Genomic DNA, 27,318 nt, shown 5'->3' with positions numbered 1-27,318 from the left:
GCAACGCAGCGTTCGGCGCGGCAACGAAATGTGTGCCTGAGCAAGCGACGCACGCCTGAGCCTTAGAAACAGCTCGTTTCTAAGGCAACACTGCATTCACTAGAGGCGCTTTTGTACCGCTTTGAAGCATCGTACTCGTGGCTCAGTGGTAGCGTCTCCGTCTCACACTCCCGAGACCCTGGTTCGATTCCCACCTAGCCCATCTTGCAAGAGTTGAGCCCGGCTTGCAGCTGTTGTGACGTCAGTGCCCTAGCGGGAGGAGTTAGGCCGCAGTAGCATCTGTGCGACCGCAGGCGAGCGCACGAGCTGAGACCCGGCTATGTAGCTACGCGGCCGCAAGCGAGCGCACAAGTTGAGCCTCCGCTTTTGCAGCTGTTATGACGTCATATGGTAGCTACGCGGCCGCGCGCGGCGCAGCAAGGAAGAGCGTGGTTGTGCGGCTAGTATGCTTCGCATAAAAGGTCGCAGAGCTTCTCTTTGAAGAGATCCCAGCTCGAGATCTCCTCCTCGTGAGTCTGGGACCATGCAAGTGGAGCTCCGTCGAGTTTGAAAAGAGAACGTTCGCAAGCGTAATAGTCGGATCCCACCTGTGACTGGTGCTGACACGTTCGTATAAGCGGAGCCAGTCGTCAACATCAGGACTGCCGACTCCGTTGAAAACACCAGGATCTCGAGGGGGGAAACGGCGACGTAGGTCGGGGCTGCAGGTGGAGACTGTTGCGTAGATGAAGTGCCGCCAGCAGGAGCCGAAGTTGCACTGTCGCCGTTGCGACCGCTGCGAAGCTCCATGACGGGTACGGGGAACGTCCACCTCCACCAAATTAATGTTACGTGTAGCTGGAGCCCAATACTATATACAATTTATTTACAGGGAAGGGAAGCTAACGGAATGCCAAAAAGGCGACGGTATGTCAAGCGGGCCCACGTCGTCTTCTTCCTCCTCAGTGCAGCCTCACTGTGGCGGCTGTTCCTAGCAATATCTTTAACTTTCACATAGTTCACATATCTTTAACCCTTTACATTCCGAGTTATTTAAAAAAAATTTTCCAAAATGCCACTTTCTTGTAAGTGCTTTATTGAATCGGCACTGTAAATAAGTGTTCGAAATATTCTCAGAATGATATACTTGTTTGCAACACCAATAAAAATTTGTTTATTTATACAGAAAGTTGGCTTCACAACATTGCTTCAAGATGGGTTAATTTTTTTCAGGGCCAATAAAGTAAACAAAAAGTGAACATCCAAACACAACTTCTATGACCTGTGAGAGTTGTGACGAAACTGACTGTCAGGTCACTGTCACTGAAACCGACTGTCAGTAGGGCACACATCAAACTCAATATCAAAAGGAGTGTCATTTTACAGTCTTCACAGCGCTTATGCGTTTCCTTCTTTTTATACTTTTCTGTGTCCGTAATATCACTGTCACTTTCGACACCAAGTTTATTTATTTATTTATTTATTTATTTAAAAGTACCTTACATGCCCCAAGGGGAGCATTCAGTAAAGGGGGCGTCGGTGAACAATGACAACAGAAAACGTCTTCAGAGTGCATGCAGATATATATATATATATATATATATATATATATATATATATATGTGTGTGTGTGTGTGTGTGTGTGTGTGTGTGTGTGTGTGTGTGTGTGTGTGTGTGTGTGTGTGTGTGTACGCGCATGTGTCTGTGTGCAAGAAAGAGACGATTAACTTGTTGGAAGCAAGACGTGTTTACTTAACGTTGCCAGAGTAGAGAGTACTCTGGCAGCACCCTGCGAGGATTCCACCCCCCCCCCCCTCCCCTTTAAGGGCTTCAAGCCCTGATCTTTCCACGGAGTGTAATACAAATATACAAAACAATCCCCATTTTCTTTTTTCTACTCGTTCGTAGCATAGCGAGGGTCTCGACTCGGGCAGGTTTGATGCCTTCAGGCATCAAACCTGCCAGCATACGAGCGTTTAAATTGGTCAGCCGTCTGCTCCTAAAGCTCACGCAGCGTGTGACGCCATCAGTCAAAAGGATGTTTCACATCCACCGCCATAGCCACGAGTGCCGCTGGCTAACACTCGCAAGGTTCACGCTCTACGTTCGCGTGTTATGTCTTTGTTCACACTTTGTGCTTTAGGCATAGAAAGACCACTGGAAAACTGTGAATTAGGATTTGATTTATGCTACATGCTTAATGGGAAACAGGTGCAAGAGAATGCAACAGAAGATTCCTGGGCTGATGTATACGGACGATCTAGTGTTGCTAGAGAAAATGCAGGAGATTTACAGAGATTTGCGGCTATATGTGGCAACGCGGCGACAAATCTATCTTTTAAGTCAGCACAGAGAAATCGGGAATTATGATCTTTAATGAAGGCTAGGTGAATTCATGTCACCGTCCCGTTTCAAAGGGGACATGCCAATAAAATCATCATCATCAAGGTAAAATCTTGTAAGCGTACATAAAAAAAAAATATCCAATGTGGACGTGGAAGTAGCCGCCGCCGTATACCTCACTCGGAGGGTGCCAGATCGGCTCCCACCAGCGGCAAGTTGTTTTTTCGTCCACTTTCATTTCCCTGATCATTTCTACACTTGAATTAAAACGACCAATCATTACATTACGCTTTCCTTGGCTTCATTATCTTTTCGCTTCATGTGACTGATCTCTGCATCCAAAGTGGATGGGCGGCTGCGAACCTAGCGTCACGACTGCTATGCCGCAGTTGGCCGTTGCGCTGACAGAGCACAACGTGTAGAGTTTATACAGCAACAACAGGAAATCCTCCTCGCCACCTGCCCTATCCGTGCAACATCGCGCGGCCATAGCCGCATTGGAGCACATGGCACCAGATGTCGCCATCATTGCGTGTGGTGGAGGCCAATCGCAATATCGACCTAGACGTGCATTAAGAAAATATAGTCATCCCGCTGGCAAACACAACGACAGCTACAGTTCGCAATCCTTCGGAGGTGCGCAGCGGGATTTTGCACCGGCTTACCCACGCGATAACACCACGCCCCCACGCGAGACTAATGTCGGCCGCGAGGTAATGAAGTAATGGACATAAATGTTGCTCCCACTTCAACTTCATTATAGCGAGGTGTTAGTGTACGCAGGAGCTGTACTGTTCATGCCTTCAATGAAACACTCGGTATAACGCCCGTGACTGAATGCATATTGTACTGTCTCTTTTGTGCTTTCGAGAATATGATTGAGCTGAACGGAAAAAGAGTCCAACGAATCGACATTCCACCGCAGCCACGAGTCCCCATGGAAGACGTTCCTGTGTACAACCAGCGCCTTCGTGGCCTTCACCATCGCCACAGCCGTCATACTGTTCTACTTCAGGAGGTCGCCAGGCACGTGCACGCCGAGGGCCTCTCGCGTCGCTTTTGTCCCCATCTGGTAGCACGCCACGCTTGGCAATCACTTTAAAGGCAGCAGAGCAAAATATAACCGAGGTGAACTGTATGTATGCATCAACAAATAGGCCTGTGTGAGCGACACCTTTTCCGAATAAATATCTCCACAAAGTACTAACCACTCAGAGAAGCACTTGATAACGAAGTACAAACTACACGAAAATCGTATTTCGTTACTTGCAAGATACTTGAAGATAACTGTTGTGTTCACCCGCCGTGGTCGCTCAGTGGCTACGGTGTTAGGCTGCTGAGCACGAGGTCGCGCGATCGAATCCCGGCTACGGCGGCCGCATTTTGATGGGGGCGAAATGCGAAAACACCCGTGTACTTGGATTTAGGTGCACGTTAAAGGAACCCCAGGTGGTCGAAATTTCCGGAGTACTCCACTACGGCGTGCCTCATAATCAGAAAGTGCTTTTGGCACATAAAACCCCATGATTTTTTTTAACTGTTGTTCTCAAGTTAAAAATAAATGCTTAACCATGCACTCCCGATCTCGGAGGCCATGGTTTAACGTAAAGAAAGAGAAAGAAAGAAAGAAAGAAGACGGCAGTCTACAGCGATGGCAAGATTGCGTTAGAACTATACTCCGTTTCATGCATAGCTTGCAACTATACGAAGGCTAGAAAAGCTCCTCTTGCTGCTCGTACCTGCGACCAAAAACATTGTGTCCTACATGAAGCCGCATGCAAGCTCCCTAGTGCGTCCCATGTGAAGAGAGCTATAGGTACGCATCATGTTATTTGTTGCAAAATTAAATCTAATTCTTTTAAGATCACAACACCCGACATATTTATTACATGAAAGTCGTACGAAGATCTGAACCTATTTACAAAAAACGAGCGGTGTGACATGTTTCTGCGACTAGCGGCCACAGCGCATCAGCTGCTCCCGCTACCAAAACATAGCATGCCACAGACTATGAGCACAGACAAACGATATGTCATTTGACGCAAGTTCGCGCCCACAATTTATAACATATGAAGTAGTTATTCTGTAAAAATCGTCCCAGATTAAAAAAAAAAAAGTCAACCAAGTGTCTACACTAAATAAGACGAAGTCAACGTCCATGGTGATTTAAATGATTCACTGATTAAGCACAAACACCATGTGAGCGATTTTGTGCGCGACAGTGACGAGCGACGAGACGGGTCGTCACGCGAACAGAGCTCTTGTCGCTCGATCGCTCGGTTTTGCAAATCTATAATTCCTCACTCGCCGTCCGGAAGTCATGAGCGACTAGCGAATCGCGCCAAGCTGGAAAACGATGAACATCAGTCGAGTACTACAGGTTGTCGCACGGAACGAGCAATGGACAAATTTTGATACGTGAAAAAGTAAAGAACCTGCTACAAGACCTGAAGAAATATCTTATGCTGCGCTGTACAGCAAAATATCTTAAATTATTATATCATGCGTCACCCTAGTTTCGGTATTTCCTCACATCATACCGGCAACACGGAGAAGACGACGCTCAAAGTCGTCACTCGCGTGAAGTTCGACTTGTGGGCGACGAGTGGACGCGATATCCCGTCGCCTGTAGCGCTATTCTCTCTCTCCCTCTCTCTCTATCTCACGTTCATTATTCACTCATTTCGTGTCTTATTGGTACTGTATTCCACGCGCAATCCCATAGACCTTGTCTTATTTAGCATCGGCACTTGGTTGACGGCTTCTATTCTTGACCAAAATATCTCGGATACAGCGCAGGCGTTGCAGTAAGTTTTGGACAAAAATTACACCCGTTAATTTACTTACCTTTACCTTTACCTAATTTACTTACATAAATTAACGTTAATTGTATAATTGGTAATTGCACTGTGCGACAAATTCTCGCTTCATGCGAGCACCGCCGAAGCACTTTTGATATCCCATCGCCGCGCGAGAGCCCTGCTTAGTACAAGCGAATTCCCTCCATTTCCCAAAAGTGTGCCGTACGGCGGCTTTGCCTCAGCATGCTTATATCAACGGCGGTGCATCCTTTACAGAAGCGTGGTGTCGTGTGGTTAATTTTCGACTACATGGGTACTAATTACGCCCGTCAATCCACTTCGTTTTGTCTTTACCTAACTTACTTACATAAATAACGTTAATTGTATAATTGGTAATTGCACTGTGCGACAAATTCTCGCTTCATGCGAGGACCGCCGCAGCACTTTTGATATACCATCGCCGTGCGAGAGCCGGTTAACCTCCCTACCTCCATTCATTTATCATATTCTCGCTCTCTCTGCTTAGTACAAGCGAACTCCCTCCATTTCCCAAAAGTGTGCCGTACTGCGGCTTTGCCTCAGCATGCTTATATCAACGGCGGTGCATCCTTTACAGAAGCGTGGTGTCGTGTGGTTAATTTTCGACTACATGGGTACTAATTACGCCCGTCAATCCACTTCGTTTTGTCTTTACCTAACTTACTTACATAAATAACGTTAATTGTATAATTGGTAATTGCACTGTGCGACAAATTCTCGCTTCATGCGAGGACCGCCGCAGCACTTTTGATATACCATCGCCGTGCGAGAGCCGGTTAACCTCCCTACCTCCATTCATTTATCATATTCTCGCTCTCTCTGCTCAGTACAAGCGAACTCCCTCCATTTCCCCAAAGTGTGCCGTACTGCGGCTTTGCCCCAGCATGCTTATATCAACGGCGGTGCATCCTTTACAGAAGCGTGGTGTCGTGTGGTTAATTTTCGACTACATGGGTACTAATTACGCCCGTCAATCCACTTCGTTTTGTCTTTACCTAACTTACTTACATAAATAACGTTAATTGTATAATTGGTAATTGCACTGTGCGACAAATTCTCGCTTCATGCGAGGACCGCCGCAGCACTTTTGATATACCATCGCCGTGCGAGAGCCGGTTAACCTCCCTACCTCCATTCATTTATCATATTCTCGCTCTCTCTGCTCAGTACAAGCGAACTCCCTCCATTTCCCCAAAGTGTGCCGTACTGCGGCTTTGCCCCAGCATGCTTATATCAACGGCGGTGCATCCTTTACAGAAGCGTGGTGTCGTGTGGTTAATTTTCGACTACATGGGTACTAATTACGCCCGTCAATCCACTTTGTTTTGTCTTTACCTAACTTACATAAATAACGTTAATTGTATAATTGGTAATTGCACTGTGCGACAAATTCTCGCTTCATGCGAGCACCACCGAAGCACTTTTGATATCCCATCGCCGCGCGAGAGCCGGTTAACCTGCCTACCCCCATTCATTTATCATATTCTCGCTCTCTCTGCTTAGTACAAGCGAACTCCCTCCATTTCCCAAAAGTGTGCCGTACTGCGGCTTTGCCTCAGCATGCTTATATCAACGGCGGTGCATCCTTCACAGAAGCGTGGTGTCGTGTGGTTAATTTTCGACTACATGGGTACTAATTACGACCGTTAATTCACTTCGATTTGTCTTTACCAAATTTACTTACATAAGTTGACGTTATTTGTATAATTGTTAGTTGCACTGTGCGACAAATTCTCGCTTCATGCGAGCACCACCGAAGCACTTTTGATATCCCATCTCCGCACGAGAGCCCTGCTTAGGACAATCGAACTCCCTCCATTTCCCAAAAGTGTGCCGTACGGCGGCTTTGCCTCAGCATGCTTATATCAACGGCGGTGCATCCTTCACAGAAGCGTGGTGTCGTGTGGTTAATTTTCGACTACATGGGTACTAATTACGACCGTTAATTCACTTTGATTTGTCTTTACCAAATTTACTTTCAGGGCTTTCTTTCTTTATTTGTTTCCATTGCTAAAATACAATGACGGGGGCTAAGATAAAAGCTGCAATGAGGCAGCTTGAGGTGCCCTTAGCCCCCGTGTTACATGGTGGCAGTGAGTAGCGCAATCAACCGTACGCAAAGAACATTACATATCATCGATCAATTCAAGAGAATTTCCTATAACGGAACAAACAAAAAAGGAACAAAGAAATGAGATAAGGGCAAATAAAAGCAATGCAGATAGTACGAACCACCACATTACATACACTTGGCAATACGTGAATAAAAGTGAAAATCGCGTACACTTGACGATGCATAATTAAAGGTGAAGAGATACGATGGTCGATTAATATTGGAATAATTAAGAGAAAGAAAAGGACAAGCAAAAATTATGTCATTACACACATTTAACAAGACACACATGTGAATACAAGTGAAAAAGAAATTACGCTTGATTCATTATTTAGGAGAAGGTTCTGATAAGTAACGACAGTTCTGAACGTGTTATGTTAATGATGTCAATGCCAGCGTCATGTAATGAATTAAGCAGTCTGGGTAATTTATTTTTCGTCATTTAGAAACCATAGTTGGTTCTTGAGGGGGGTATAGACCAATATTCTCCGTGACGGGTGATATAGGTAGCTGTATTTCTTTGCAGACAAGCAATTTCATTAAATACGCTGTTTTCAGAGTTTAAGTTTGAGTGCCATATACGAAGGAGAGAGCGGTTGTATAGAGAGTAGATTGTAGGTATGTTGTATTGTTTAAAGAGGTGCTCACTGTGACTGTGATATGGCACGTTTGCAATGATACGTACGATCTTTTTCTGTAGTAAGTGTATTTTCCTGAGGTTAGTTTAAGTAGTTGTGCCCCACACAAGGTGTGTATAATTAATGTGTGATGCAAATAGTGAGTGATAAATTAATATTTTTACGGATGTTGGTAGACGATATCTATTCTTATTTAGCATTCCTGTGATACGGCTAAGCTTTTGTACTACACAGTCTAATTGTCGATCCCAGTTTAGCGTACTAGAGAAGTATGTACCTAACACTTTAATTTCATTTACTATTTCTATGCTCCCATTGTTCATCTCTAAAGTGTGGCTTTGTGGAATCTTTGTGCCTTTCGCATAAAAGATTACGGCTTTGGTCTTATTTGAATTTAATTTTAGATAATTTTCTATAGACCATGAGGATATGTTCTGGAGAAACTCGTTTGCGCTGTTTATCAAACTAGTATAGGATGCCGATGAAATAAACACACTAGTATCGTCTGCATATATGATAAATTTTGCCTTGGGATAGATCAGAACAATATCGTTTATATATAAGTTAAAAAGCAGCGGTCCAAGAATGCTTCCTTGTGGGACTCCTGTTTTTATTTCTCCAGAAAACGATTTAAAGTTATTTATGTGCACATATTGCCGTCTTTTTTCTAAATATGACTTAATTAACTGCAGTGGGAGGCCCCTGATACCGTACGTATCAAGCTTTGTTAATAATAGGTTACGGTTAATATGATCGAAGGCCTGAGTAAAGTCTATAAATATGCCTATTGTCAGTTGCTTCCTTTCAAAATTTTGCAGTATATGGTCTTTCTGGTGTAGTAGTGCTAACTGTGTTGACTTGTTTTTTTGAAAGCCATACTGAGCCCTCGTTACAACGCGATATTTTTCACAGAAGGATGTTAACTGGATCAATATTATTTTTTCAAGTCCCTTAGAAAAGTGCGGTAAAATTGATATGGGGCGATAGTTTTGGATATTGAGCCTGTCTGCCTTCTTATATATTGGAATGACTTTAGCAACCTTCATTTTTGACGGAAAGATGCCTTCGGCAATAGAGGTATTATAGATATGAACTAGAATAGGGGCTATATCGTGTATGACATATTTTATGGGTTTTATCTGCAGGCCGTCTGAATCACAACTTTTAGAGTTTTTCATTGCCATAAATACAGAGCAGACCTCGCCAACATTAGTTGGATGGAAAAAGATTGTGTTTGAGTTTCCGGGTAGGGAGAGAGTGGTTTTCGGGCGTGTATGCGCTTGTGTTTCTCTGTTCAGGAAGTATTCGTTAAAGGCATTCGCCATGTCTGTTTCGGACAGTAAACGACCTTCTAGGCTAATTTTTTCGATAGGTTCTGCGCGTTGTTTCCGCTCTAATATATTATCAAGGTTCCTCCACAGTTTTTCTGAGTTTCCATCACACAATAAAAAAGATTGTAGATAATAGTTATCTCTGGTTTTCCTTATTTCCTTGTTTAGACTGTTCCTGTAAGTTTTAAATTCTTTAAGATCAGCAGCAATTTCACGAGTTTTAATGAATCTGGCGTACAACTTTTGGCGTTTTCTTATTTTCTTTAATATCTCTCTTGTTATCCATGGTTTTCTGCACGACTTGGGTTTATATTGTTTGACGGTGAAGTGTTTCTTATACACAACTAAGAATTTTTCAATGAAGATATTGTAGGCTCTTTCTGCATTATATTCCTCAAGTACGTCCTCCCAACTTACTCGTTGTAATTCTCTTTGAAACGCTGCCATTGTACGCTCATTGATGTTCTGAAATATCCTAGTTATATTTTTGTTAACCTTTTTTAATTGGCGCTCGATAAAAATGCATATTGGATTATGATCACCAATTGGGCTGCTTAAAACAGCGCTTTTCACATATGAAGGCTCATAATTTGTAATAAATAGATCTAACGTACTCTCCGAGGACATTGTGATTCTAGTACTCGATTCTATAACATTTATACAACCGTTCGACAAGATTATATTTAATAAGTCATGCTGTCTAGCACTACATGCACTCATGTCAATGTTATAATCGCCGCCAAGGATCACTTTTTGCTTGTTTTCGCATGCATACGCCAACAGATGATCTACAAAAGTGAGGAACTCCTGCACGATACCGTCTGGTGGACGATAGCACACACTAAATATAACACCATCAGCTTGAATGCACAATGACTCGACATTGTTCGTTATTGTTGTAAAGTCTTCCAGTATGTCAAAAGGTACGGAATTTTTCACCAGCAGAGAGACACCACTGCCGCGTCGAGTTGTTCTGTTCAAGCAAAGTGTTTGCTTTTGCGGTAGTCGAAGAATATTAACATCATTTGAGTACCAGGTTTCACATAACATAATGACATCACACAGGTCATTTATGTCATCGAAAAAGGTTTCTAGTTCACCAAGTTTGTTACAAGCAGATTGTACATTCATATGTAGACAGCTCACGCCTTTAACTGCAGCAAATGAAGAAAACCATTTTTGTTTATCGATAAGACCGAGCTGCTCCATTGGAATTAGATCAGTAACACCAAAAACGAAGACTCAGGTGCTGATGGCCCGGAGTTCATTCCCGTCTTTCACTAACGTCGCTGGTTCACCACTCGATTTGCGCATCAGCACCTTGTCATTTGAATGCCAAACAAACTGATAGTCCGCATTCTTCGCCCATTCTTTAGCCGCAGCAAGAAGCTTTCTGGTTCGTGAGGTTAGGTTTTCATTAATAAAAACGCTGTTTCTCTTTTCTCGCAAAAGCTTTCGCTTGGCAATCCAAGCGTCTCTAGTCTTCTGGCGCACGAAGCGCAAGATGATCCCACGCGCTTTCCCTGTCTTGGCCGGCAATCTGTGAACAGCGACTATATCTTGGGCTGTGATGGGTTGCATTTCCAGTTGTGCACATAGGTTATTGACCTTCTCAAGTAGATTCTCCCCCTCGGTTTCCGCAACCCCATGTATTTCAATGTTTAGTCTTCTACTGTGCCACTCAAGTGCTTCAAGGTCAGACTCAAGTCGACAGAGTTGTTCTGAAGCGCCACTACGCTCAAACTTTTCTACCTTACGTTTCACTTCATGGATTTCCTTCTCTTGGATATCTTGTCGATTTTGAATTTTGTCAAATTGATCAGATAGCATTAGCATCGACTACTCGATTTCTGTCATTTTGTTTGGAATCACGAGGAGTGAACTGAGCTTACGGTCCATTTCTGCGAGTTTTGTAAGAATGTCCGAGTATGTCCTTGGCGCCGGCGTGCTGGTGCCACTTTTGCCTCCGCCAGCCCTGCATGCCTCACATTTCCAACTCTTCCTGTACTGCTCACGTTTACCCTTCAGCGTCTTTTCGCTTACTCCTGAGCATTCACCGCAATGAAAAGAAAACTCGCATTGACCACAAGTTAGAACAGAGTCAATATCGTGCAGTACCTTGCGGCAAGAATAACAACGAGACATCGCCGGACACTTCGGGATACACGGACACTTCGCGACAAACACTGTTCAACCGTAGCACAATGATATACCCGTTGATGGCAGCGGCAGAACGCGGAAAGAAACGGCAGATAGGTAGTCACCAACCTGAGAAAACAGAAGAGCAAGGTAAGACCGTTGCGTCCAGCGCGTTCCGCCCCTGCCACCGAATGTAGGGACACACCCCCGCCGAACGATATGCCGCGGCTTTTCCCCGTTGTGGCAGCACACTCGTTCACAGATAACCGGTGGCGCGCGATTCAAAGACTCCGGTCTGCGGTGAATTGGTCGATTCCGGTCTGAGAAAACAGAAGAGCAAGGTAAGACCGTTGCGTCCAGCGCGTTCCGCCGCTGCCACCGAATGTACATAAGTTGACGTTATTTGTATAATTGTTAGTTGCACTGTGCAACAAATTCTCGCCTCATGCGAGCACCACCGAAGCACTTTTGATATCCCATCGCCGCACGAGAGCCCTGCTTAGTACAATCGAACTCCCTCCATTTCCCAAAAGTGTGCCGTACGGCGGCTTTGCCTCAGCATGCTTATATCAACGGCGGTGCATCCTTTACAGAAGCGTGGTGTCGTGTGGTTAATTTTCGACTACATGGGTACTAAATACGCCCGTCAATCCACTTCGTTTTGTCTTTACCTAACTTATTTACATAATTAACGTTAATTGTATAATTGGTAATTGCACTGTGCGACAATTTCTTGCTTCATGCGAGGACCGCCGCAGAACTTTTGATATACCATCGCCGTGCGAGAGCCGGTTAACCTCCCTACCCCCATTCATTTATCATATTCTCGCTCTCTCTGCTTAGTACAAGCGAACTCCCTCCATTTCCCCAAAGTGTGCCGTACTGCGGCTTTGCCCCAGCATGCTTATATCAACGGCGGTGCATCCTTTACAGAAGCGTGGTGTCGTGTGGTTAATTTTCGACTACATGAGCACTAATTACGCCCGTCAATCCACTTCGTTTTGTCTTTACCTAACTTACTTACATAATTAAGGTTAATTGTATAGTTGGTAATTGCACTGTGCGACAATTTCTCGCTTCATGCGAGGACCGCCGCAGCACTTTTGATATACCATCGCCGTGCGAGAGCCGGTTAACCTCCCTACCCCCATTCATTTATCATATTCTCGCTCTCTCTGCTTAGTACAAGCGAACTCCCTCCATTTCCCCAAAGTGTGCCGTACTGCGGCTTTGCCTCAGCATGCTTATATCAACGGCGGTGCATCCTTTACAGAAGCGTGGTGTCGTGTGGTTAATTTTCGACTACATGGGTACTAATTACGCCCGTCAATCCACTTTGTTTTGTCTTTACCTAACTTACTTACATAAATAACGTTAATTGTATAATTGGTAATTGCACTGTGCGACAAATTCTCGCTTCATGCGAGGACCGCCGCAGCACTTCTGATATACCATCGCCGTGCGAGAGCCGGTTAACCTCCCTACCCCCATTCATTTATCATATTCTCGCTCTCTCTGCTTAGTACAAGCCAACTCCTTCCATTTCCCCAAAGTGTGCCGTACTGCGGCTTTGCCTCAGCATGCTTATATCAACGGCGGTGCATCCTTTACAGAAGCGTGGTGTCGTGTGGTTAATTTTCGACTACATGGGTGCTAATTACGCCCGTCAATCCACTTCGTTTTGTCTTTACCTAGCTTACTTACATAAATAACGTTAATTGTATAATTGGTAATTGCACTGTGCGACAAATTCTCGCTTCATGCGAGGACCGCCGCAGCACTTTTGATATACCATCGCCGTGCGAGAGCCGGTTAACCTCCCTACCCCCATTCATTTATCATATTCTCGCTCTCTCTGCTTAGTACAAGCGAACTCCCTCCATTTCCCCAAAGTGTGCCGTACTGCGGCTTTGCCCCAGCATGCTTATATCAACGGCGGTGCATCCTTTACAGAAGCGTGGTGTCGTGTGGTTAATTTTCGACTACATGGGTACTAATTACGCCCGTCAATCCACTTCGTTTTCTCTTTACCTAACTTACTTACATAATTAAGGTTAATTGTATAATTGGTAATTGCAATGTGCGACAATTTCTCGCTTCATGCGAGGACCGCCGCAGCACTTTTGATATACCATCGCCGTGCCAGAGCCGGTTAACCTCCCTACCCCCATTCATTTATATTCTCGCTCTCTCTGCTTAGTACAAGCGAACTCCCTCCATTTCCCCAAAGTGTGCCGTACTGCGGCTTTGCCCCAGCATGCTTATATCAACGGCGGTGCATCCTTTACAGAAGCGTGGTGTCGTGTGGTTAATTTTCGACTACATGGGTACTAATTACGCCCGTCAATCCACTTCGTTTTGTCTTTACCTAACTTACTTACATAATTAAGGTTAATTGTATAATTGGTAATAGCAATGTGCGACAATTTCTCGCTTCATGCGAGGACCGCCGCAGCACTTTTGATATGCCATCGCCGTGCGAGAGCCGGTTAACCTCCCTACCTCCATTCATTTATATTCTCACTCTCTCTGCTTAGTACAAGCCAACTCCCTCCATTTCCCCAAAGTGTGCCGTACTGCGGCTTTGCCTCAGCATGCTTATATCAACGGCGGTGCATCCTTTACAGAAGCGTGGTGTCGTGTGGTTAATTTTCGACTACATGGGTACTAATTACGCCCGTCAATCCACTTCGTTTTGTCTTTACCTAACTTACTTACATAATTAAGGTTAATTGTATAATTGGTAATAGCAATGTGCGACAATTTCTCGCTTCATGCGAGGACCGCCGCAGCACTTTTGATATACCATCGCCGTGCGAGAGCCGGTTAACCTCCCTACCCCCATTCATTTATATTCTCGCTCTCTCTGCTTAGTACAAGCCAACTCCCTCCATTTCCCCAAAGTGTGCCGTACTGCGGCTTTGCCTCAGCATGCTTATATCAACGGCGGTGCATCCTTTACAGAAGCGTGGTGTCGTGTGGTTAATTTTCGACTACATGGGTACTAATTACGCCCGTCAATCCACTTTGTTTTGTCTTTACCTAACTTACTTACATAAATAACGTTAATTGTATAATTGGTAATTGCACTGTGCGACAAATTCTCGATTCATGCGAGGACCGCCGCAGCACTTTTGATATACCATCGCCGTGCGAGAGCTGGTTAACCTCCCTACCTCCATTCAATTATCATATTCTCGCTCTCTCTGCTTAGTACAAGCGAACTCCCTCCATTTCCCCAAAGTATGCCGTACTGCGGCTTTGCCTCAGCATGCTTATATCAACGGCGGTGCATCCTTCACAGAAGCGTGGTGTCGTGTGGTTAATTCTCGACTACATGGGTACTAATTACGACCGTTAATTCACTTCGATTTGTCTTTACCAAATTTACTTACATAAGCTGACGTTATTTGTATAATTGTTAGTTGCACTGTGCGACAAATTCTCGCTTCATGCGAGCACTACCGAAGCACTTTTGATATCCCATCGCCGCACGAGAGCCCTGCTTAGTACAATCGAACTCGCTCCATTTCCCAAAAGTGTGCCGTACGGCGGCTTTGCCTCAGCATGCTTATATCAACGGCGGTGCATCCTTCACAGAAGCGTGGTGTCGTGTGGTTAATTTTCGACTACATGGGTACTAATTACGACCGTTAATTCACTTCGATTTGTCTTTAACAAATTTACTTACATAAGTTGACGTTATTTGTATAATTGTTAGTTGCACTGTGCGACAAATTCTCGCCTCATGCGAGCACCACCGAAGCACTTTTGATATCCCATCGCCGCACGAGAGCCCTGCTTAGTACAATCGAACTCGCTCCATTTCCCAAAAGTGTGCCGTACGGCGGCTTTGCCTCAGCATGCTTATATCAACGGCGGTGCATCCTTTACAGAAGCGTGGTGTCGTGTGGTTAATTTTCGACTACATGGGTACTAATTACGCCCGTCAATCCACTTCGTTTTGTCTTTACCTAACTTACTTACATAATTAACGTTAATTGTATAATTGGTAATTGCACCGTGGGACAAATTCTCGCTTCATGCGAGGACCGCCGCAGCACTTTTGATATACCATCGCCGTGCGAGAGCCGGTTAACCTCCCTACCCCCATTCATTTATCATATTCTCGCTCTCTCTGCTTAGTACAAGCGAACTCCCTCCATTTCCCAAAAGTGTGCCGTACTGCGGCTTTGCCTCAGCATGCTTATATCAACGGCGGTGCATCCTTTACAGAAGCGTGGTGTCGTGTGGTTAATTTTCGCCTACATGGGTACTAATAACGCCCGTCAATCCACTTCGTTTTTTCTTTACCTAACTTACTTACATAAATAACGTTAATTGTATAATTGGTAATTGCACTGCGCGACTAATTCTCGCTTCATGTGAGGACCGCCGCAGCACTTCTGATATACCATCGCCGTGCGAGAGCCGGTTAACCTCCCTACCCCCATTCATTTATCATATTCTCGCTCTCTCTGCTTAGTACAAGCGAACTCCCTCCATTTCCCAAAAGTGTGCCGTACTGCGGCTTTGCCTCAGCATGCTTATATCAACGGCGGTGCATCCTTTACAGAAGCGTGGTGTCGTGTGGTTAATTTTCGACTACATGGGTACTAATTACGCCCGTCAATCCACTTCGTTTTGTCTTTACCTAACTTACTTACATAAAAAAAAATTATGGGGTTTTACGTGCCAAAACCACTTTCTGATTATGAGGCACGCCGAAGTGGGGGACTCCGGAAATTTTGACCACCTGGGGTTCTTTAACGTGCACCTAAATCTAAGCACACGGGTGTTTTCGCATTTCGCCCCCATCGAAATGCGGCCGCCATTGCCGGGATTCGATCCCGCGACCTTGTGCTCAGCAGCCCAACACCATAGCCACTGAGCAACCACGGCGGGTCTTACTTACAGTTTCAGTTTCAGTTTTATTCGTCATTCCAAAAACAATAAGTAAACAACAAATAGTATGCAGACGAGGGTCCCAAAGTCAATGACTGCAACGGGACCCTCGGTTCTAAAAAGAAAAAAAGAAAGATGTATACAAAACGTAGGTTAAAGCAGCAAATATAAAAGAGTACAAGAAAAACAAATGAATGTGCGTAATGCAATACATTAGTAAGAGACAAAAAACGAAAAAGTACATATATCAAGAAGCATAATTATACAGAGAACATATTATAGGACATGAAACTATTTACAATAAGAAATAAAGCATCTTAACTCATGTTTGAATATATTCAAAGATGACGTTAGTTTAAGTGAATGGGGTAGGTCATTCCATATTTTTAAAGCTGAAAACGAGGATGCCATTTTCCCATAGTTAGTGTTACATTTAGGTAATAAGAAGTTGTAATTATGCGCAAACCTAGTGTGGTTGGTATTAGTGAGTAATTTGTAGGCCACAAATTCGTAAGGAAGCTGTTTGTTAAGTAACTTAAAAAAGAAAACGCTTAGATGATACTTAAACAAGCCAGATACAGGTAGTATAAAGTTTGCCTGGAGTAGTGGGAGAGCAGTTGAGTTAAAGGAACTGTTGGTGATAATGCGAATAGCCTGGTTCTGTATGTGTTGAATGGACGAGAGGTGGCAGTTATACGTATTTCCCCAGGAAGCAATACCATAGGTGATATGACTGTGAATGAACGCAAAGTATAAAGATAATAATGCGTGTTCTGAAAAGAATGCACGTGATTTTATGAGAGCTCTTATGCCGAAAGCTGTTTTCTGTTTAATAAACGCAATATGATTAGTAAATTTCAAGTGAGGATCTAATTTTATGCCAAGGAACAAAACACAGTCCGCTGCAGAAATAAGGTGACTGTCGAGAGTTACTCGGGGGAAAAACGACACGATCTTCTGCTCTGTTTTAAATAACATGAACTGAGTTTTGAGAGGGTTTAAAATTAAATGATTTAAACGACACCATTCAACAACTTTTGCTAGTTCATTGTTCAGCTTAAGGAGTAAGGTTGCTAATGAGTTATCAGACATGGAAATAGTGGTATCATCAGCATATAAAATGGCATTAGAAAGGTCAAGAACATCGGGTAAGTCGTTAATATAAATGCAAAATAACAAGGGTCCCAGTATTGAGCCCTGTGGTACCCCTTGATTAACAACTTTCGACTCGGAATAAGCGCCCCTTACACAGACTGTTCGCTCACGGTCATGTAAGTAATCTTTAAGAAAAGTTAAAGCTGGACCTGTTATACCTAAAGATTCTAGTTTGGCAAATAAAATGGTATGATTCACAGTGTCAAAAGCTTTAGTAAAATCTAAAAATACTGAGCCAACAAATTTACCACTGTCAATAGAACACCTTATGTAATCGGTTAAGGCAATAAGAGCTAAGCTCGTCGAACTGCCAGGACGGAAACCGAATTGACAAGATTTCAACAACTTAAACTTTGTTAGGTAACTGTTTACACGTTTCAGAAATAATTTCTCGATAAGCTTACTAATGGAGGACAAAATGGAGATTGGGCGATAATTAGACACAAGAGATTTATCACCTTTTTTAAAGACAGGAATTACTTTTGCCTTCTTAAGCGAACTTGGAAAGGTACCGCATTTGAAAATTAGATTAATTATGCTGCTTAGTGTTTCCGCAATGCAAGGGGCAACAAGTTTTAATTGATAGGCAGAGACATTATCTAGACCTGGGCAAGTGTTTTTTAGATTTAATATAGCAGAACAGACCTCATCGGCTGTGACGGGAAAAAGAAAGAATGTGTGATTGCAACGGTTACATGGATAGGAAGAGGCTATCGGGCAATTACTGTACACTTCATGGAAGTAATCACTGAACGAGTTAGCTATGCAAGACGATGCAGTGCAAGTGTCATGTTTATAAGTTATTTTATCAATGGTTCTACTAGCCTGGGGAACATTCAAAAAGTCGTTGAAAAGTTGCCATTGTTTCTTAGGATTATTTTTAGCTTTGCAGAATTCTTTCTCGTAATAAAGCCGTTTTGATTTTTTGAGTAGGTTGTTCAACATGGTATTGTATTTTTTATAGCGATGCGCTAGATTCACATTGAACGGCTGTTTTTTAGTCTTCCTGTAAAGATTATCTTTTTTACGCATGCTCGTTAACAAACCTTTAGTTATCCAGGGATTACGTGGGAATTTAAACTTTTTTTTGCATTTGACAGTTGTAGTGCTAGCGCGCGCAGCCTTCAAAAATAATGAGCAGAATTTTTCGAGTGCCTCTTCAGGATCACATTGGTTACCAAATGATGACCAGTTGGTACTATTTATTGTATTAACAAAGTTATCCCGGTCGAACCTGGATGTAAAGTAATTAGTGTCATAATAAGGTTTTTCTGTAGCAAAGGTAACGAAAATGGGAAGATGATCTGTGATAGACATCTCAATGACACCCGCACTTGGAGATGGTGTGACATTGCTTAAAGCGTGATCAATAAGTGTATTAGTTCCAGAAGCGGAAAACCTAGTAGGAGAAGTAATTAAAGTCTCAAGCCCGAATCCAACAAAACAATCGCTATATGATATTACTAAACTATTATCAGTATCCAGTAAGTTGATGTTAATGTCACCAACTATTAAAATCTGTTTATTTTCAGCTGAAACTTTATGAAGAATTGTGGAAAGGTTGTGTAAGAAATCAGGAATAGATGAAGATGGGGAGCGATAAATGCAACCAATGATTAGACCATTGCGATTACTAGTAGACGATAGGTTAGTTTCGATCCACACTGATTCACATTTAGATACGTTTAAACATAGGTCAAGCCTACGTTCGTACTTGATTTTCGATGATATGAAGATAGCCGAACCACCATGCCGATCCGAACTGCGGTGACAGTATTCGGAATGGAACGACCGAAAACCATATAAATTACCATCAGAAGAGTCAAGACAAGTTTCCGATATGCACAAAAATGAAAAGGAATGTCCAAGCGAATCAATAAAGGCAGTAATGCTATCTTGGTTTTTGCATAAACTTCGCGCATTGAAGGGTAGTAATGAGTAGTTAGAACCAGCGAGCAACGATTTTGATTCCGTTGTTGAGAACAATGCCATTGAGTAAATGTTGTTAAGAACAGATTATGAAAATGACAAATGTTGCGAATTGATATCTATGTGAAGATGCGCAGATCTGACTCGGCACTTATTCTGAAGACCCTGCTGTCATCAGTCTTGCGCGCCTTGATATGGCAATTCTCAGTCCAAAGGTAACGCCATTTCATTTCTTTTTTGAGGGCCAGCGCTTTGCTGAATAGTCGTTTGTTGTCAATGGTCAGATGTTCGTTGACGTAAATAGCGCTATCCTTGCTACCTGTCAGACCTATCAGAGACGTATGCAAACGTGCTTTTCGAGCTTTCCGAAGGAACTCGTTTTTCTTGTCACGCGAACAAAAACGGGCGATAATGCTTTTTTCTGGTGTCTTGCTGGCGACACGGTGAACTACGTCTATGTCTGTCGATGCAATGGGGCATTCAACAACTTCTGCAATTGTGTTCAAAATGACAGCGCAGTCTTCCCCCTGTGTACAGGCGATGCCTTTGATTTCAATGTTATTTAGCCGGCTCTATTGTTCCATTGCTGCAATCCTCCTGGCGAGCGCTTCGTTTTCAGCCCTCAAATCTTTGTTTGAATTTAGCAATTCACTGACAGTAGTCTGCACTTTGTCATACTGGTCACTCATGTGACGCACACTCTCAGCCAGAGATGTAAGGTTAGCAAGACCCTGGTCATCAAGCTGTTTTGTAATTTTAGAAGCAAGTTCATCAACAAGGTTGTCAAGTTTGTTATTAAGGAGTGATTCAAGTTGCTCAATTTTTTTAGCCAGTTCAGCATATGAAGGCATGTTATATAGCACAGGCAATAACCAAAGAAACACTAGTGAGCAGCAGCCGCAGGCAGAAGCACAAAATGGGAAGAAATATCGTAAAAAGAAAAAACCAACCTGCAGTGGAAAGGCAGAAAGATTTTCAAAGGATGTCCTAATTCCAGCGACTGCTGCTCACAAGTGGACCGAGTGCCTCAGTGGTTCCTTTTATACCCCCTTCAAGCCAGGCAGCGCAGGCGCCGTGGTGCTCAGGGGGAGGCGCAATAAGGCCGCACGTGCCGGCAGTAGAGCCACAGTCGTGAGTCCCGTAGATCCTTTTTTGACACCGTGAGGCCAGGCAACGCAGGCGCAGTGGCTCCTAGGGGGAAGCGCAGTTAGGCAGCACGTGCAAACAGGAGTGCAGCTGCACGCGGAAGAAGGCTGCGCAAGACGGTGACAGCAGGAACCACGTAGTCGTCAGCACTGCAGTGGAAAGGCAGAAAGATTTTCAAAGGATGTCCTAATTCCAGCGACTGCTGCTCACAAGTGGACCGAGTGCCTCAGTGGTTCCTTTTATACCCCCTTCAAGCCAGGCAGCGCAGGCGCCGTGGTGCTCAGGGGGAGGCGCAATAAGGCCGCACGTGCCGGCAGTAGAGCCACAGTCGTGAGTCCCGTAGATCCTTTTTTGACACCGTGAGGCCAGGCAACGCAGGCGCAGTGGCTCCTAGGGGGAAGCGCAGTTAGGCAGCACGTGCAAACAGGAGTGCAGCTGCACGCGGAAGAAGGCTGCGCAAGACGGTGACAGCAGGAACCACGTAGTCGTCAGCACTGCAGTGGAAAGGCAGAAAGATTTTCAAAGGATGTCCTAATTCCAGCGACTGCTGCTCACAAGTGGACCGAGTGCCTCAGTGGTTCCTTTTATACCCCCTTCAAGCCAGGCAGCGCAGGCGCCGTGGTGCTCAGGGGGAGGCGCAATAAGGCCGCACGTGCCGGCAGTAGAGCCACAGTCGTGAGTCCCGTAGATCCTTTTTTGACACCGTGAGGCCAGGCAACGCAGGCGCAGTGGCTCCTAGGGGGAAGCGCAGTTAGGCAGCACGTGCAAACAGGAGTGCAGCTGCACGCGGAAGAAGGCTGCGCAAGACGGTGACAGCAGGAACCACGTAGTCGTCAGCACTGCAGTGGAAAGGCAGAAAGATTTTCAAAGGATGTCCTAATTCCAGCGACTGCTGCTCACAAGTGGACCGAGTGCCTCAGTGGTTCCTTTTATACCCCCTTCAAGCCAGGCAGCGCAGGCGCCGTGGTGCTCAGGGGGAGGCGCAATAAGGCCGCACGTGCCGGCAGTAGAGCCACAGTCGTGAGTCCCGTAGATCCTTTTTTGACACCGTGAGGCCAGGCAACGCAGGCGCAGTGGCTCCTAGGGGGAAGCGCAGTTAGGCAGCACGTGCAAACAGGAGTGCAGCTGCACGCGGAAGAAGGCTGCGCAAGACGGTGACAGCAGGAACCACGTAGTCGTCAGCACTGCAGTGGAAAGGCAGAAAGATTTTCAAAGGATGTCCTAATTCCAGCGACTGCTGCTCACAAGTGGACCGAGTGCCTCAGTGGTTCCTTTTATACCCCCTTCAAGCCAGGCAGCGCAGGCGCCGTGGTGCTCAGGGGGAGGCGCAATAAGGCCGCACGTGCCGGCAGTAGAGCCACAGTCGTGAGTCCCGTAGATCCTTTTTTGACACCGTGAGGCCAGGCAACGCAGGCGCAGTGGCTCCTAGGGGGAAGCGCAGTTAGGCAGCACGTGCAAACAGGAGTGCAGCTGCACGCGGAAGAAGGCTGCGCAAGACGGTGACAGCAGGAACCACGTAGTCGTCAGCACTGCAGTGGAAAGGCAGAAAGATTTTCAAAGGATGTCCTAATTCCAGCGACTGCTGCTCACAAGTGGACCGAGTGCCTCAGTGGTTCCTTTTATACCCCCTTCAAGCCAGGCAGCGCAGGCGCCGTGGTGCTCAGGGGGAGGCGCAATAAGGCCGCACGTGCCGGCAGTAGAGCCACAGTCGTGAGTCCCGTAGATCCTTTTTTGACACCGTGAGGCCAGGCAACGCAGGCGCAGTGGCTCCTAGGGGGAAGCGCAGTTAGGCAGCACGTGCAAACAGGAGTGCAGCTGCACGCGGAAGAAGGCTGCGCAAGACGGTGACAGCAGGAACCACGTAGTCGTCAGCACTGCAGTGGAAAGGCAGAAAGATTTTCAAAGGATGTCCTAATTCCAGCGACTGCTGCTCACAAGTGGACCGAGTGCCTCAGTGGTTCCTTTTATACCCCCTTCAAGCCAGGCAGCGCAGGCGCCGTGGTGCTCAGGGGGAGGCGCAATAAGGCCGCACGTGCCGGCAGTAGAGCCACAGTCGTGAGTCCCGTAGATCCTTTTTTGACACCGTGAGGCCAGGCAACGCAGGCGCAATGGCTCCTAGGGGGAAGCGCAGTTAGGCAGCACGTGCAAACAGGATTAATTATTAATTAATAATTAAGGTTAATTGTATAATTGGTAATTGCACTGTGCGACACTTTCTCGCTTCATGCGAGGACCGCCGCAGCACTTTTGATATACCATCGCCGTGCGAGAGCCGGTTAACCTGCCTACCCCCATTCATTTATCATATTCTCGCTCTCTCTGCTTAGTACAAGCGAACTCCCTCCATTTCCCAAAAGTGTGCCGTACTGCGGCTTTGCCTCAGCATGCTTATATCAACGGCGGTGCATCCTTTACAGAAGCGTGGTGTCCTGTGGTTAATTTTCGACTACATGGGTACTAATTACGCCCGTCAATCCACTTCGTTTTGTCTTTACCTAATTTACTTACATAAATTGACGTTATTTGTATAATTGTTAGTTGCAATGTGCGACAAATTCTCGCTTCATGCGAGCACCACCGAAGCATTTTGATATCCCATCGCCGCGCGAGAGCCGGTTAACCTCCCTACCCCCATTCATTTATCATATTCTCGCTCTCTCTGCTTAGTACAAGCGAACTCCCTCCATTTCCCCAAAGTGTGCCGTACTGCGGCTTTGCCCCAGCATGCTTATATCAACGGCGGTGCATCCTTTACAGAAGCGTGGTGTCGTGTGGTTAATTTTCGACTACATGGGTACTAATTACGCCCGTCAATCCACTTCGTTTTGTCTTTACCTAACTTACTTACATAATTAAGGTTAATTGTATAGTTGGTAATTGCACTGTGCGACAATTTCTCGCTTCATGTGAGGACCGCCGCAGAACTTTTGATATACCATCGCCGTGCGAGAGCCGGTTAACCACCCTACCCCCATTCATTTATATTCTCGCTCTCTCTGCTTAGTGCAAGCGAACTCCCTCCATTTCCCCAAAGTGTGCCGTACTGCGGCTTTGCCTCAGCATGCTTATATCAACGGCGGTGCATCCTTTACAGAAGCGTGGTGTCGTGTGGTTAATTTTCGACTACATGGGTACTAATTACGCCCGTCAATCCACTTTGTTTTGTCTTTACCTAACTTACTTACATAAATAACGTTAATTGTATAATTGGTAATTGCACTGTGCGACAAATTCTCGCTTCATGCGAGGACCGCCGCAGCACTTCTGATATACCATCGCCGTGCGAGAGCCGGTTAACCTCCCTACCCCCATTCATTTATCATATTCTCGCTCTCTCTGCTTAGTACAAGCGAACTCCCTCCATTTCCCAAAAGTGTGCCGTACTGCGGCTTTGCCTCAGCATGCTTATATCAACGGCGGTGCATCCTTTACAGAAGCGTGGTGTCGTGTGGTTAATTTTCGACTACATGGGTACTAATTACGCCCGTCAATCCTCTTCGTTTTGTCTTTACCTAACTTACTTACATAAATAACGTTAATTGTATAATTGGTAATTGCACTGTGCGACAATTATCGCTGCATGCAAGCGCCGCCGAAGCACTTTTGATATAACATCGCCGCTCGAGAGCCGGTTAACCTGCCTACCCCCATTCATTTATCATATTCTCGCTCTCTCTGCTTAGTACAAGCGAACTCCCTCCATTTTCCCAAAGTGTGCCGTACTGCGGCTTTGCCTCAGCATGCTTATATCAACGGCGGTGCATCCTTTACAGAAGCGTGGTGTCGTGTGGTTAATTTTCGACTACATGGGTACTAATTACGCCCGTCAATCCTCTTCGTTTTGTCTTTACCTAACTTACTTACATAAATAACGTTAATTGTATAATTGGTAATTGCACTGTGCGACACTTCTCGCTGCATGCGAGCACCGCCGAAGCACTTTTGATATACCATCGCCGTGCGAGAGCCGGTTAACCTCCCTACCCCTATTCATTTATCATATTCTCGCTCTCTCTGCTTAGTACAAGTGAACTCCCTCCCTTTCCCAAAGTGTGCCGTACTGCGGCTTTGCCTCAGCATGCTTATACCAACGGCGGTGCTTCCTTCACAGAAGCGTGGTGCCATGTGGTTAATTTCCGACTACATGGGTGCTATTTGCGCCCGTTAATTCACTTCGTTTTGTCTTTACCTAACTTACTTACATAAATAACGTTAATTGTGTAATTGGTAATTGCACTGTGCGACAATTCTCGCTGCATGCGAGCACCGCCGAAGCACTTTTGATATAGCATCGCCGCTCGAGAGCCGGTTAACCTCCCTACCCCCATTCATTTATCATATTCTCGCTCTCTCTGCTTAGTACAAGCGAACTCCCTCCATTTCCCAACAGTGTGCCGTACTGCGGCTTTGCCTCAGCATGTTTATATCTACGGCGGTGCTTCCTTCACAGAAGCGTGGTGGGATGTGGTTAATTTCCGACTACATGGGTGCTATTTGCGCCCGTTAATTCACTTCGTTTTGTCTTTACCTAACTTACTTACATAAATAACGTTAATTGTGTAATTCGTAATTGCACTGTGCGACAATTCTCGCTGCATGCGAGCACCGCCGAAGCACTTTTGATATAGCATCGCCGCTCGAGAGCCGGTTAACCTCCCTACCCCCATTCATTTATCATATTCTCGCTCTCTCTGCTTAGTACAAGCGAACTCCCTCCATTTCCCAAAAGTGTGCCGTACTGCGGCTTTGCCTCAGCATGCTTATATCAACGGCGGTGCATCCTTTACAGAAGCGTGGTGTCGTGTGGTTAATTCTCGACTACATGGGTACTAATTACGCCCGTCAATCCACTTCGATTTGTCTTTACCAAATTTACTTACATAAGTTGACGTTATTTGTATAATTGTTAGTTGCACTGTGCGACAAATTCTCGCCTCATGCGAGCACCACCGAAGCACTTTTGATATCCCATCGCCGCAAGAGAGCCCTGCTCAGTACAATCGAACTCCCTCCATTTCCCAAAAGTGTGCCGTACGGCGGCTTTGCCTCAGCATGCTTATATCAACGGCGGTGCATCCTTTACAGAAGCGTGGTGTCGTGTGGTTAATTTTCGACTACATGGGTACTAATTACGCCCGTCAATCCACTTCGTTTTGTCTTTACCTAACTTACTTACATAATTAACGTTAATTGTATAATTGGTAATTGCACTGTGCGACAAATTCTTGCTTCATGCGAGGACCGCCGCAGCACTTTTGATATACCATCGCCGTGCGAGAGCCGGTTAACCTCCCTACCCCCATTCATTTATCATATTCTCGCTCTCTCTGCTTAGTACAAGCGAACTCCCTCCATTTCCCCAAAGTGTGCCGTACTGCGGCTTTGCCTCAGCATGCTTATATCAACGGCGGTGCATCCTTTACAGAAGCGTGGTGTCGTGTGGTTAATTTTCGACTACATGGGTACTAATTACGCCCGTCAATCCACTTCGTTTTGTCTTTACCTAACTTACTTAAATAAAAAAAATTATGGGGTTTCACGTGCCAAAACCACTTTCTGATTATGAGGCACGCCGTAGTGGGGGACTCCGGAAATTTTGACCACCTGGGGTTCTTTAACGTGCACCTAAATCTAAGCACACGGGTGTTTTCGCATTTCGCCCCCATCGAAATGCGGCCGCCATGGCCGGGATTCGATCCCGCGACCTTGTGCTCAGCAGCCCAACACCATAGCCACTGAGCAACCACGGCGGGTCTTACTTACATAATTAAGGTTAATTGTATAATTGGTAATTGCACTGTGCGACACTTTCACGCTGCATGCGAGCACCGCCGAAGCACTTTTGATATAGCATCGCCGCTCGAGAGCCGGTTAACCTCCCTACCCCCATTCATTTATCATATTCTCGCTCTCTCTGCTTAGTACAAGCCAACTCCCTCCATTTCCCAAAAGTGTGCCGTACTGCGGCTTTGCCTCAGCATGTTTATGTCTACGGCGCTGCATCCTTTACAGAAGCGTGGTGTCGTGTGGTTAATTCTCGACTACATGGGTACTAATTACGCCCGTCAATCCACTTCGATTTGTCTTTACCAAATTTACTTACATAAGTTGACGTTATTTGTATAATTGTTAGTTGCACTGTGCGACAAATTCTCGCCTCATGCGAGCACCACCGAAGCACTTTTGATATCCCATCGCCGCAAGAGAGCCCTGCTCAGTACAATCGAACTCCCTCCATTTCCCAAAAGTGTGCCGTACGGCGGCTTTGCCTCAGCATGCTTATATCAACGGCGGTGCATCCTTTACAGAAGCGTGGTGTCGTGTGGTTAATTTTCGACTACATGGGTACTAATTACGCCCGTCAATCCACTTCGTTTTGTCTTTACCTAACTTACTTACATAATTAACGTTAATTGTATAATTGGTAATTGCACTGTGCGACAAATTCTTGCTTCATGCGAGGACCGCCGCAGCACTTTTGATATACCATCGCCGTGCGAGAGCCGGTTAACCTCCCTACCCCCATTCATTTATCATATTCTCGCTCTCTCTGCTTAGTACAAGCGAACTCCCTCCATTTCCCCAAAGTGTGCCGTACTGCGGCTTTGCCTCAGCATGCTTATATCAACGGCGGTGCATCCTTTACAGAAGCGTGGTGTCGTGTGGTTAATTTTCGACTACATGGGTACTAATTACGCCCGTCAATCCACTTCGTTTTGTCTTTACCTAACTTACTTAAATAAAAAAAATTATGGGGTTTCACGTGCCAAAACCACTTTCTGATTATGAGGCACGCCGTA

The 27,318-nt window shown here is 45.3% G+C and overlaps 1 protein-coding gene and 1 long non-coding RNA gene across 4 annotated transcripts in view; one reads left to right on the top strand and one right to left on the bottom strand.

The window, feature by feature from the left end:
* LOC129386103 (uncharacterized) overlaps positions 1-27,318 on the top strand; it is a 91,161-nt gene that overhangs the window by 24,327 nt on the left and 39,516 nt on the right. For all 3 annotated transcript variants that reach the window (XM_055073365.1, XM_055073364.1, XM_055073363.1), the window contains exon 3: positions 3,248-3,348. In XM_055073365.1, coding sequence (XP_054929340.1) covers positions 3,248-3,348 — 101 coding nt within the window. The remainder of the gene's footprint in view (positions 1-3,247; positions 3,349-27,318) is intronic.
* LOC140217087 (uncharacterized) lies at positions 16,295-22,568 on the bottom strand. The gene is made up of 2 exons (XR_011893587.1): positions 20,323-22,568; positions 16,295-16,403 (listed from the first exon to the last, which is right to left on the bottom strand). It is a non-coding gene; the product is annotated as an uncharacterized lncRNA (long non-coding RNA).

This window comes from Dermacentor andersoni, chromosome 4 (genome assembly GCF_023375885.2).
Source record: "Dermacentor andersoni chromosome 4, qqDerAnde1_hic_scaffold, whole genome shotgun sequence".
NCBI classification, from domain to species: Eukaryota; Metazoa; Arthropoda; class Arachnida; order Ixodida; family Ixodidae; genus Dermacentor; species Dermacentor andersoni.
Note: the sequence above shows the minus strand (reverse complement) of the source record. Positions and strands in the feature narration are given on the sequence as shown.